Source organism: Mytilus californianus, unplaced genomic scaffold (genome assembly GCF_021869535.1).
Source record: "Mytilus californianus isolate M0D057914Y unplaced genomic scaffold, xbMytCali1.0.p SCAF_3, whole genome shotgun sequence".
Lineage (NCBI taxonomy): Eukaryota > Metazoa > Mollusca > Bivalvia > Mytilida > Mytilidae > Mytilus > Mytilus californianus.
Window position 1 is genome coordinate 102,925,308 of NW_026262679.1, and position 14,064 is coordinate 102,939,371.

The 14,064-nt window shown below is 34.2% G+C and overlaps 1 protein-coding gene across 2 annotated transcripts; it reads right to left on the reverse strand.

Moving 5' to 3' along the window:
• Positions 1-4,400: 4,400 nt before the first annotated feature.
• LOC127735620 (glutamine amidotransferase-like class 1 domain-containing protein 3, mitochondrial) lies at positions 4,401-13,754 on the reverse strand. Of its 2 annotated transcripts, none has more exons than XM_052245855.1 (7): positions 13,609-13,754; positions 11,039-11,091; positions 8,466-8,576; positions 8,039-8,158; positions 6,687-6,779; positions 5,942-6,098; positions 4,401-4,652 (listed from the first exon to the last, which is right to left on the reverse strand). In XM_052245855.1, the coding sequence occupies exons 1-7, from the start codon at positions 13,714-13,716 to the stop codon at positions 4,527-4,529; spliced, it is 768 nt and encodes a 255-aa protein (XP_052101815.1). In that variant the 5' UTR covers positions 13,717-13,754; the 3' UTR covers positions 4,401-4,526. The 2 variants fall into 2 exon arrangements, with proteins under 2 accessions (XP_052101815.1, XP_052101814.1); XM_052245854.1 differs by having other exon boundaries at positions 11,039-11,148.
• Between the last annotated feature and the right edge of the window lie 310 nt (positions 13,755-14,064).

The following is a 14,064-nucleotide window of genomic DNA, read 5'->3' on the forward strand; positions in this document are numbered from 1 at the left end:
TATATTGTTCATTTCTTTACACAACAAGAGTGCACACGCTGAAATGTCATTACTGATCATTGATTTTATGTTGATAGTCCTAAATATAAAGCTTTATTACAAGTATCACATATCAGTACTTAACATGATCCAAAAAAATGAGGCCAAGGTCAGATAAACCAAACCGGAAATATATGTACACCTTACATCAATGTATTAAATATAGTTGACCTATTGCTTATAGTATCTAAGAAACAAACTTAACCATGAAAATTTAACATTGACCAATGAACCATGAAAATGAGGTCAAGGTCAGATGATACCTGCCAGACAGACATACCACATCTTCTTATATCTATGTACACCTTACAATCATTCCATACACTTAATATAGTTGACCTATTGCTTATAGTTTAAGAAAAACAGACCAAAACACAAAAGCTTAACACTGAGCAATGAACCGTGAAAATGAGGTCAAGGTCAAATAAAACCTGCCAGAGTTACATGTACATCGTAAAATATATCCATACACCAAATATAGTTGGCCTATTGCATATAGTATTAGAAAAAAAGACCAAAACACAAAAACATAACTTTAACCACTGAATCATGAAAATGAGGTCAAGGTCAGATGACACCTGCCAGTTGGACATGTACACCTTACAATCATTCCATACACCAAATATAGTTGACCTATAGCTTAAAGTTTAAGAACTAGAGGCTCTAAAGAGCCTGTGTCGCTCACCTTGGTCTATGTGCATATTAAACAAAGGACACAGATGGAATCATGACAAAATTGTGTTTTGGTGATGGTGATGTGTTTGTAGATCTTACTTTACTGAACATTCTTGCTGCTTACAATTATCTCTATCTATAATGAACTTGGCCCAGTATTTACAGTGGAAAATATTTTGTAAAAATTTACAAAAATTTACAAACTTTATGAATTGTAAAAAATTTACTATAAAGGGCAATAACTCCTTAAGGGGTCAATTGACAATTTTGGTCATGTTGACTTATTTGTAGATCTTACTTTGATGTACGTTATTGCTGTGTACTGTTTATCTCTATCTATAATAATATTCAAGATAATAACCAAAAGCTGCAAAATTTTCTTAAAATTACCAATTCATGGGCAGCAACCAAACAACGTGTTGCCTGATTGGTCTGAAAATTTCAGGGCAGATAGATCTTGACCTAATGAACAATTTTATCCTGTCAGATTTGCTCTAAATGCTTTGGTTTCAGAGATATGAGCCAAAAACTGCATTTTACCCTATGTACTATTTTTTAGCCATGTCGGCCATCTCGGTTCGCGGGCGGGGTCATCGGACACATTTTTTAAACTAGATACCCTAATGATGATTGTGGACAAGTTTGGTTAAATTTGTCTTAGTAGTTTCAGAGGAGAAGATTTTTGTAAAAGATTACAAAAATTTACGAAAAATGGTTAAAAATTGACTATAAAGGGCAATAACTCCTTAAGCGGTCAACTGACCATTTTGGTCAAGTTGACTTATTTGTAGATCTTACTTTGCTGAACATTATTGCTGTTAACAGTTTATCTCTATCTATAATAATATTCAAGATAATAACCAAAAACGGCAAAATTTCCTTAAAATTACCAATTCAGGGACAGCAACCCAACAACGGGTTGTCAGATTCATCTGAAAATTTCAGGGCAGATAGATCTTGACCTGATAAACAATTTTACCCCATGTCAGATTTGCTCTAAATGCTTTGGTTTCAGAGATATAAGCCAAAATCTACATTTTACCCCTATGTTCTATTTTTAGCCATGGCGGCCATCTTGGTTGGTTGGCCGGGTCACCGGACACATTTTTTAAACTAGATACCCTAATGATGATTGTGGCCAAGTTTGGTCACATTTGGCCCAGTAGTTTCAGAGGAGAAGATTTTTGTAAAAGTTTACGGACGACGGACGCAGGACGCAGGACGACGGACGACGGACGCCAAGTGATGAGAAAAGCTCACTAGGCCCTTTGGGCCAGGTGAGCTAAAAACAGACCAAAACACAAAAACTTAATACTGAGCAATGAACCGTGAAAATAAGGTCATGGTCAAATAAAACCTGTCATACTGACATGTACATCGTAAAATATTTCCATACACCAAATATAGTTGACCTATTGCATATAGTATTAGAAAAAAAGACCAAAACACAAAGACTTAACTTCAACCACTGAATCATGAAAATGAGGTCAAGGTCAGATGACACCTGTCAGTTGGACATGTACACCTTACAATCATTCCATACGCCAAATATAGTAGACCTTTTGCTTATAGAATTTGATATATAGACTTGACCACGAAAAGTTAACCTTGTTCACTGGTCCATGAAATGAGGTTGAGGTCAGATGAAAACTGTCTGACAGGCATGAAGACCTTGCAAGGTACGAACATACTAAATATAGTTATCCTATTACTCATAATAAGAGAGAAATTAAGATAAAATCTTAACTTTTTTTTCAAGTAGTCACTGAACCATGAAAATGAGGCCAAGGACAATGGACATATGACAGACGGAACATTCATAACATAATGCATCTATATACAAAGTATGAAGCATCCAGGTCGTCCACCTTCTAAAAAATAAAGCTTTTAAGCAGTTAGTTAACGCCGTCGCTGCCGGATCATTATCCCTATGTCGAGCTTTCCGCGACAGAAGTCGCAGGCTCGACAAAAAACGCACATTACAAGAATTCAGTACCAAAGTGCAATTATACATGTGCTGAATATCAAATATCCAGTTAAAAAGATTATCTTATAAGACCTAAGATTTACTCATGTTCAGTTAGACTGGAGTGCCTGTTCAAAGTTTGGAAACCATTAAACTCTGTTTAAGACGGGTAAATTAACGGACTAGCAAAAACCTAGTATATAAAGAAAAAGTAGTTAAAACAATATGTAATAAGGACATTAAGTGGTGCTCAGTGTTGGATTCAGAGGGAGCGACAGGGCGGAAGCCCCCCACCCCCTTTTTGACTGGAAAATATTTCTTTTTCTAAAGCCCTAAAATCGTTCAAAATAATTTCAAAATACATTCAATTTTCGGCTTTTACGCCTACCCCCCTCCCCTCCTTTAAAAATTCTCGATCCGCCCCTGGTGCTCGTCACTTTAGACTTGAATATTTAAATTGATTTCGCTGTGACGATATATCTGGAGGCAGTTCGTTCCAGTCCTTGACAGTGTTACCCAAGAAGGATCACTTAATACAATCTTTTATGGCTGGGTCAAAAAAATGTATTTTGTAAAACATAAGTCGTGCTTCTTTGTGCCTTGTTTGTAGCCTTTTTCATTCTTCATCACTTCTCATGTTGCTAACACCATCTATTCCTATGTCTTCTAAGGACATATGTTCCAGGTCGCCTTTTAACCTTTTTCGAGTTTATCTTCGCGGTGTTGCTGATAGGGGTCCCATACTTTCGTAGCATTTTCCATTTGGGGTTTTGCAAGTGTCTAATAAGCATCCTCTTTGATTGATTTCGGTCTGATAAGGAGACTTCGATGTAGGAAACCAAGGCTTCGGTTGGCTTTATCTGCAATGTTGCTCTGTTGGAAAGAAATTCTCTAATCCTTCTGTTTGTCTTTCATCTGATACCACAGTTTATGTATGAGTAGACTGTTTGACAATGTTAACAGCTTTGTAGTCTAGAATTAACAGATCTGTTTCGTTTTCATTAATACATTGATTAAGATGTGTTTCATATGAGAAAAGCAATGTCTTTTTCTCTGAATGTTTCATGGCGTAACTGGACAAGTGACTTTCCTTCTATTATTTTACAACAAAATGCAAGTAAAAATATTGGGCTTCAGTTTGCTGGTTTATATTTCTGATCTCTCTTGAATGCGTGTGTAACTTTTGTGGTTCACTAGACTGGTGAACCGCAAACATAAGCCTGGCAGTCATCGGGAATAATTCCTTTATTCATTGAACAACGGTATATGATTGTAAAGATATGGCCATTTTGCTAGCTAGCTCTGTCAATATCATTTGTTTGATGTTGTCTGAGGTAATGGTCATACAGTGTCTTAGTGGATATGAAGTAACATAGAAACAGACAAAAACAATTTAATAGTATAGCGTCCATAAACTACATATGGCTATTTTTAAAACAACAACCCTATAATTCTGGGCAAACTTGTTTGACTTTGGTTAGCATGTTAGGAGGAACTATTGGATATTTTTTGGAGAAGTAAAGATTTGAAAAGTTTCAAAAAGTGTACGCGTTTACTTGACTATAAAGTCTGTTCGATGTTTTGACTTACAATATATCAGCTTGAATTTAAAGAAGAAAATAATATGCAATAGATATTTATCTAAATGAATGCAAAATTCCATGCTAGTCATATAAACCTGTAACAGTTCACCAAGTTAAAATACAAATCAACAAAAAAGTTAAGAAATCTGTTATTTAATACCACACGTTCTACAGTCACTTTATTTCAATAACAGGTGTAAAAGAAAACACATTCTTTGTTCTCAACATCAATACTGTTTTATAGTCAAATACTTATAACAACATCACGTGGTAAGTTTTAAAACACCAGTAACCATTTTGCCAATACCATCAAATATTTCGTGTAGTGCAGTTTCACACATGTAGGCAGGTGTAGTTATGATTTTGTTTTTCTGATCTACATGTACATCCTTGTTATTAAGTTAAGGAGTTCTAAATTTTGTAAAATCATTAGATGCTTGGAGTTTTTTTCCCTTTTATGGTGTTGCCTCATCGAAATTGATCGGATGAGACATACATGCAAATAAAAATCATCAAACAATCAAATCAAATAAAGTATTTAGCAGTACAAAAGTGTCTATAAATTTTTCAAGCTCTCGATCACCGTGATTCTAAGAAAATAGTGCTAAGACAATAAAAGACCTGTCATCATCACCAGAGATCATACATGTCAAATCTCATCATCACCAGAGATCATACATGTCAAATCTCATCATCACCAGAGATCATACATGTCAAATCTCATCATTACCAGAGATCATACATGTCAAATCTATCTCAAATAAAAAAAGCCTTATTTTAACATTTTTCATCTAACGGACTGTAACAAGAGTAATACACATCTTACTTGAAGTTGGACTCTATTCCGGGATTGATCGATACAAAAATTTACATGATGGTATCATTTGAAAGGACTGAGATATAAACTTGGATACGACTATCAAAGTCAATAAAGCGTAAAATGTAGCTACAATGACTTTCTTTTTCTTGATGCATGCACCAATATACAAGTGTACATAATTCTATTTCATAAATTAAGTGACTGAAATATGAACGTGGACTTAAAAAAAATAACTCAAGTACATCTTCCATTTTTTGGCTAGATGACTTCACACAAGGGTTTATCTGATCCTGGTACACTAATAACTTCCGATATAAACACGGACGTTCAACTTTACCATTATCTGAAATGGCAACTGTAAGTCACAGTAACTTACTTTTGTCTGGACGATGAACTTCACTCATACAATGTAATACATCAAAACACTAGTTTACATGATTTTTCTAATCATAGTGAATGTGCTATGAAATTAAACGCAAACTAAACCAAAGTCAATGAAAGGGAAAATGTAGTTAACAGTGATATACAATTGTCTGGTGCTGACCATCACTCCAGAATGAAACTATATACAAGTTTACTTTGGAAAATGTATTTGCAATTGTAATAATATATTAAAGACCATATTTGAAAATATTTTCGATACAGCGTCATTTCCCATCACCAACAATGTTATCTATGACACAGATAAAAAAACGATTGAAAAACAAAGCACATGAACTGAAGATGCTGGAAAGATTTCCAAAAACCGGAAAGGAAGCAGCACATGACCTGCATCAAATTCATAACTGATAGAAGATACCAATGAAAACACATCTCTTTTCATTCATATTCAAACCACAGTAAGGTTTAAAAGGATACAGTGACATCTTTCTTCTGATGTGATGCCCCCATTGTTGCAATAGCCGCGGCTGTTCCAGCATATGGCCACTTGCCTCCTTCTTCTTGATCTGAACCGACTGTAACTTCACATCCGGGAATCACTTTTGCAGCCAAAACTGGAGCAATGCAACACAGCCTTAGATAAAATTAGATGAATAACTTAGCAAAATACTAAATGATTAATAAAAATAATTTAGAGAAACTGTTTTAAAACTTTAGGAATATACTTCCTTATGCTAAAACGTATGTATTTTTATAGATTTTTCGGACAAAAAAAGAATGCATGAACTCTTCCCCGATATACAGACAATGAGAGGCACTGGGCCTGTAACATTTTTGCATAAATCAAAACATCTTAATGCTTTCTAAATATCAGTTATGTGCTCCTAAGAATCTTTGAAACAAACAAGTTAAAACCCGAAAACTTCATTTTTGTCAAGTAGCAAATATCAATCGACTTTAACGACTTTTGCATGACTTCGTGCAATCATTCTAAGACATGGTTTTTCATTTTCGACAGTTTTTGTATGTTTTTGGAAGAAATAATGTTAGTACTAACGCATATGACGACACACAGTTGTTTGTTTAATTTTTTTTTTCATCTCTCCAATTATATGCACGATTTGTTAGTCTTATTTTATCAAAATAATAATAGGCTTCATTTAACAAAAAAATTCTCAAAGGTATTGTTGCGTCAACATAAAAAAAAAGTCAATACACTTACCCAATAGGTTTGTTGCCTTTGTGAAATTCTTGTATAATACGTCCTACATCACTGTTTACTTTCATGTTAGCACCATCAACGGCAAAATTTGACCTATCAGTTGTTAATAAAAGTATAGATACATACATAACAAAAAATTAATGGTAATAATTTAATGTATGACTATGATAAAAGTATTTGTCATGGTTGCTTCATATGTTCAAACCGCTTTCCCTCGTTTGTACAAATGACGAAGTCTGACATTAAGAATTTGAATCATTATGACAAAATAAATCTAATAATGGGGAAAATTAAAGTATGCTAATATTTCTCATTAGGAAAGGAACATCCGCTATGATTCAAATTCTGACTTTAAACCGGAATATTATCAGCCTGTGATACATTTGTTTAACAACTAAAGGCGATCTAGTGTAAAAACAAGGTAACGCAGACTAAAGAAAGGAGATATCCATATAAAACAACAAAACAAAAACACATCTAGAGGTCTTATACGGTTTTCATCGAAGGACAGAATAGACTCCATTCAAAAACATTTATGAATTGAAATAAAACATAAACTTGACTAAGTTAAACTAGTTTCATGGATACTTAACCATTTCCTTATTTATTTTCTCAATCAATAGAACAAACGATTATACAATGAAATACATGGTCACCTGGACATATCCCATCCAGAAGTAAGATCAGCGCTGGATTCATATGGCTCTGCAAGATGTTTAAAAACGACTCCCCGTGTTGTCAGAATGTAAAGTTTTGCTTACGTTAAAGACCCATTGCAATATAAATTTTGAGAATTCGTAGGTAGCGAATTACAAGATAAAATTTCTAGCCGACACACCCCTATTTCAGAGTTGGATTTACACTTTCACGTCTATCAACTTACCTTCTAATAACTGACTTATTTGTTTTCTCTTATGGCTGTGGCATGTTATCTATTTACCGCATGACGAGATGTTTTGAAATCAAACTAAACGGAAAGACTATTCACCTCGTTCCGTCAGATGTTTTCAATTTATGTAAAAGCAACCCAACAATATAGAGTTATTGGTTCCGCCCACCTATATAAGAAATTAACATTATTTTTACAATTTGTTCGTGCAAACGTTTATTGTTTAAAAATACTTCCACGCTTAATGCAAAATGTGATAGTCACGTGAAAAAACCAGAATAAATAAACTTCACAATGGTTGATAAATTCCATAAATATCATATCCAGTCGCGGATCCAGAACTTTGTATAAGGGGGCCCGCTCCAGTCATGCTTCAGTGATTCCCTATATAATCAACCAAATGTTTCCCACAAAAGGGGGGGCAGGCCCCCCCTTGGATCCGCCTATGATATCCCAAACTTACAAATTTTTAGCTGCTCCAAACCCGCCTGGAAATATGACTGCATCGTAATCATTGGCTGTAAGATTTGATAGTGCTTGCACTTTGCCTCTGGCGATACGTGCTGATTCTACTAAGACATTCCTGTAAGTTATACGTAGGGAGGTTATAATTAGAATGGTGACATGTGATTAAAAGTTATAGGTCAGATGCGTTTGTATTATCCAGGACGTACTGAAGAAAGTAAATATTCATTGTATATAGATATATGTTATAATTTGTATTTTGTTTGTTACAAGCTTCGTTTCATATGCTTTACGACAAATCGATTATTATCATTATAAATTGCAATTTCTTACACAAAGATCAGTTTCTACATATGGATTGCATTCTTAATGTAAAAAAAACTTCTATTCGTTGAGACTCATTTAAAACAGTTGTAAATTCTGACCTATTTGTTGGCATTGGTTCTCCTTTCGTGTGGTCGATAGCATGCATTTGTTCAATGTCCGGTGCAAACATGGATACGTCTGCTTTATTTCTACTAAGATGAACTAATATCCTGAAAGTAAAATCACACACTAAGATGCTACATTCACCTAATATATTTACAATAGCATACGCAGAATATAACTTGAGCCTGTGTGTCTTGTAGAACTAAAGCCATCGAAGTTTTATAGAATCCCGCTGAAAGTATAGTCATAAAATTGGTATGCATACTAAGAAACATACTCCAAATCAAACAAATAAATATCACAAAGTAAAAAGGAATAGAATATAAAAACCATCAGACCGACAGAAAAATGAAATGCAAACTGAGCAATGTTTTTTTCAAACTTTTAAAAACAGTTTGAAACAAATTTAACCATTCAAAAAGGTTTAAATCTATCATATGAGGGTCATTAAAATATATCTGGCTTAGACAGAAACGTTTACATCTCATTTAATAGAGAGCGAATTTACTACATCTATATCATCGACTGATTATTTAAATTTGGACCCATATGAAGAAAAGTCATTCCGATAATGATCGACATCAACTTCTAATATATTGCACAAACAAATCATTACCACCCTTAAACAAGATTGCTCATACTTTTGATGTTTGTATAACTTGGTTAAATTAAGAAACATATACTTCACTGGTATTGTGTTATAGCAGCTTCTTATACTATCGAGTGAATAATTCATTTAAGTGTTGAAAATGCTCAGTTGAACATTATTTAGCATTTTCTCAACACGTGTCTTGCATTATACAATTAAACCTCAAGAAACCGGTCGCGAAAGTGTATTTCCACATCCCGTGCCAAGCGCCGTGTTCAACGTTGTTCTTTCTTCCGGACGGAAGAAGCCCAGTTATCTATACTGCTCTGTCCTTGTGGTATTTTAGGATGTGCGTACAATTAACATAATAATTGGCATCTAAATATTTATACATTTTCTCAGACGGGCATACCTATGTTTATATCACTTCACATACATTTTAATAAATTGTTAAAATAATAGGAACTAAAACACACATATTATATGCTATATTACACAATATTTCTTGGACCATCTGCAATTTTTATCAGCATTTTCAATGGCTTTCGGAAAAGGGAATATAAGAACAACTCATGTCAACCGATATTGCAACAATTGAGTCCACCCATATTAAATTAAGTTTAACAAACAATAATAAATCTATATATACCAGGGTTGATTTATTATGATATACATCCCTTACTTCGTTTATAAAATCATTTTGTACGATATTGCAAATATTTTTTAGTTAATGAATGTATCTGTACAAAAAATGTGTAAGATTAATTAGGCTTTCAAGCTTGTCAAATGCTGGCATCTTATAGATGTAAATATTGATAAATTGTAAATTATTAAAAACTAAGGATCCAAGTTGAACTTCCTCACGCAAAGTTGACCTTAGGTGTATTTGACTATTATTCTTAGGTCGTTTTTGGTCATAAAAATCATCACGTGTGTATTTGGATCTCAAATTTTGGGTATGAACGTTCCTGTTGAAGGTTAATCCGGGAAAGCGATTCGGCCACATCAAATTCATAAAGTGTGATTTTGATTTTCAAGAAAGGACAAGGCCCTACAGTATCACCTTATATAGATACTTCTGGAACTGATGGCATATTTAAACTGGAAAATCGAGATAGTCATACTGCCTAAATTGAACAGTGCATTGCTGAAAGCAATTTGGATTAAATTAATGATTTGGATGCATGAACATATACTTTAGATCTAGACTAACAACACAATTTATATTAGAACAGTTTCACTTTATATTATATAAAAAAAAAAATGAATTTCTATTTCATGATGGATTGATACAAACTTTGGACCGAGAAGATTTTTTTTCTTGGTGAACTTTGGAAATTTAGGCCATATTATTTGTTTTTTTAATCTCAACATTTGGTTAAATGAAGATTTGGACAGCAGATTATTAAGAATATCAGGGCTTAGTAAAGCACACAGGGTGAACAACAGAATCAAAATGTCACCAACAGACGTATAATTCTTTTTTGTTTTGAATTATATATCAATAAAACTTAATATAAATGCCGGTAATAATAAATATTTATCAATCTTAGTAGATGTCCTCGTTACTGTAGCCTTGGGTCCAATCATAGTGCTCGTACCGCGTGAAGATGAAGTTGGTCAAAATCCAAGGCTAGGGTTACTGTGGCCAACCTTAACGGTTAAACCACGTTACTAACACCTGGTAGATACTAATAGATATTAGATCTAGATAACATTATGAATATAAGTAAAATTAGATTATGTCTTACATGAGAAAATATATTAAACTCACTGTGGTGAGTGATTATTAAAAAAAAAAGACTCGGGACATTTTAATGGATCAAAATAATTAATTCAACATTTAATATTCTTATTTTGGATCCAGCCAAAGATGCACCAGTATCAAATTTATACGTTACATAACGTGTAATTTGTAAAATGATTCTATCGTGAATGATGGGTCGAATATTATATTAATGTAACTTAACATTATCTTACGCTGAGGCCTCGTGTACTTCTGTTCCATCATATACTCCACATCCGGACAATACCTGAAAAGATAACACAATCGGGGTGGCATTAGTGTATACTCCACATCCGGACAATACCTGAAAAATAACACAATTGGGGTGGCATTAGTCGTGTATACCCCACATCCGAACAAAACCTTAAAAAGATAACACCATAGGGGTGGCATAAGTGTATATTCCACATCCGAAAAATACCTGAAAACGATAACACCATCGAGGTGGCATTAGTGTATACTCCACATCCGAACAATACCTTAAAAAGATAACACCATACGGATGGCTTTAGTGTAAACTCAACATCCGAACAATACCTGAAAAACATAACACCATCGGGGTGGCATTAGTGTATACGCCACATCCGAACAATACCTGAAAAAGAGTAACACCATAGGGGTGGCATTAGTGTATACTCCACATCCGAACAATACCTGAAGACGACAACCCCATAGGTGTGGCAATAGTGTATACTCCACATCCGGACAATATCTGAAAAAGATAACACCATCCGGGTGGCATTAGTGTATAGTCCACATCCGGACAATACTTAAAAAAGATAACACCATCGGGGTGGCATTAGTGTATACTCCACATCCGGACAATACCTGAAAAAGATAACACCATCGGGGTGGCATTAGTGTAAACTCCACATCCGGACAATACCTGAAAACGATAACACCATATGGGTGGCTTTAGTGTAAACTCCACATCCAAACAATACCTGAAAAAGATAACACTATCGGGGTGGCATTAGTGTATACTCCACATCCGGACAATACCTGAAAATGATCACATTATAGGGGTGGCAATAGTGCATACTCAACATCTGGACAATACCTGAAAAAGATTACACAATAGGGGTGGCAATAGTGTATACTCCACATCCGGACAATACCTTAAAAAAGATAACATCGTCGGTGTGATATTAAATAATAATCCTCATCTGAACAATACTTGAACAAGATAATACTATCGGGTGGCATTCGTGTATACTCCACATCAGGACAATATTCTGACAATAGGTGTTTCATTAATTGAAAATTTCCCATTCGGATAATATCCTGAAACATATAATACAAATCAGAGTGTAATTAATTTAAAATCCACTCCATACAAAGCCCAAAAAACTTAACACCAAAACACTGTTATTGACATATTTAATCTAACATCAAAGACAGCTAGATACATCGACATACGTTCTTTAACTATCTGTGAAGGAGTGTGACAAGCTAACTTCAACACCATCTTTACTATACATGTGCTAACTCTGTGAAGGAGTGTGTCATGCTAACTTCAACACCATCTTTACTATACATGTGCTAACTATGTGAAGGAGTGTGTCATGCTAACTTCAACACCATCTTCACTATACATGTGCTAACTCTGTGAAGGAGTGTGTCATGCTAACTTCAACACCATCTTCACTATACATGTGCTAACTCTGTGAAGGAGTGTGTCATGCTAACTTCAACACCATCTTCACTCTACATGTGCTAACTCTGTGAAGGAGTGTGTCATGCTAACTTCAACACCATCTTCACTATACATGTGCTAACTCTGTGAAGGAGTGTGTCATGCTAACTTCAACACCATATTTACTATACATGTGCTAACTCTGTGAAGGAGTGTGTCATGCTAACGTCAACACCATCTTTACTATACATGTGCTAACTCTGTGAAGGAGTGTGTCATGCTAACGTCAACACCATCTTTACTATACATGTGCTAACTCTGCAAAATATTCTTTGAGGTCGTCAAATAATAGAAACTTATTCGTTTTGAGAAATTTTTCAAATTTTGTGAAGAAAACTTTCCATTATACAGGCACAATATTATAGAATGTTTACCACATGTATATAAAAAAATGTTGAAACTGTTGATAGTTTGAAAATATACAGAATATTAAATGAATAAAAAAAAATAATTCATTAAAATATTCTTTTTTACAAACTGTATGTAGTGTAGATTTTTACAATGTATAATATTTATTCATTTTAGTTTTGTTAATGTTTGAGGTAGCTATATTGTTGTTAACTATATTCTCTCTTAGAATTATTCCCACCCTGTCATTTCTGACTTTCTCTAATAATCCTCTTTTCAAATGTAAGTTCATATTGAACGCATTTGCCCCGATCGACCCCTTTGTAGAACCGGCGTAACTCAATTATGGTAAACAAATAGGTTTTTTTCTCTTCTTCAATATACATGAAGTATTTGCAAATGAACAAATTACAACAATATTGAATACTTTTGTTCTTGAAAACGAACTTCAATATATCCTGTTGCAAAATAAAGCATTCATTCAAAGATACCTGTAGCAAATTATTTTGTAATATCAAGGATTTGTATAGTGGTAATATAAACTAATACAAACGAAGAGAAAGAATTCTCGTGCGTTCCGGATTTTATACAGCCTCGTCCCGATAAAATTTTCTTTTTGAGAAAGCTATCTGATCATATTCAACATGAAAAATTGCCCTCCATGCTTAAGATAAACAATGAACTATACACACAGAAATCGATTAAATTGAAAGTACTTACCACGGCAACCTTTGCGCTTCGAACTGATGAACAATGAAATGCATTTCTTTTGACACATTGAAAAGAATATTGTGTACAAAGTCGGAATATTCTGCTTGTTGCCAACATATTGTCAGTTCATTGGTTGACTGCGGAAGTGATTCAACATGAACCCAAGGAAATGAAAGGACACGGGTCCCAAAGAAGTATCAACGACCATTTAACTTCAAGTAGGGGGGTTATGATTTTTTCCTAAAAAAATATTCTGATCCCCAATTTGATGATAAAAAATATTGTGGTCAAGCAGATGACAAAACAAAATATTCTGAATCCAGATTTTCCCCATACCTTTTTCTGACTCAGACAAAAAACCATACCCCCTCCTTGATGGTTGCTCACTTATTAAAAGAAAAGGTTATCTGAACAAAGCACGTGCCTAGTTAATATATACAAAACTGATCTCATGAAATGGGGGAA

What these genes read in the sequence shown, in the direction of transcription:
- LOC127735620 (XM_052245854.1), bottom strand. Translation starts at nt 13,716, where the DNA reads ATGTTGGCAACAAGCAGAATATTCCGACTTTGTACACAATATTCTTTT. An exon ending in TTTGGAGCAGCTAAAAATTT is followed by an intron (nt 6,780 to 8,038) that starts GTAAGTTTGGGA and finishes AACAACTGATAG; the next exon opens with GTCAAATTTTGCCGTTGATG. An exon ending in AAAGGCAACAAACCTATTGG is followed by an intron (nt 6,099 to 6,686) that starts GTAAGTGTATTG and finishes ATTTTATCTAAG; the next exon opens with GCTGTGTTGCATTGCTCCAG.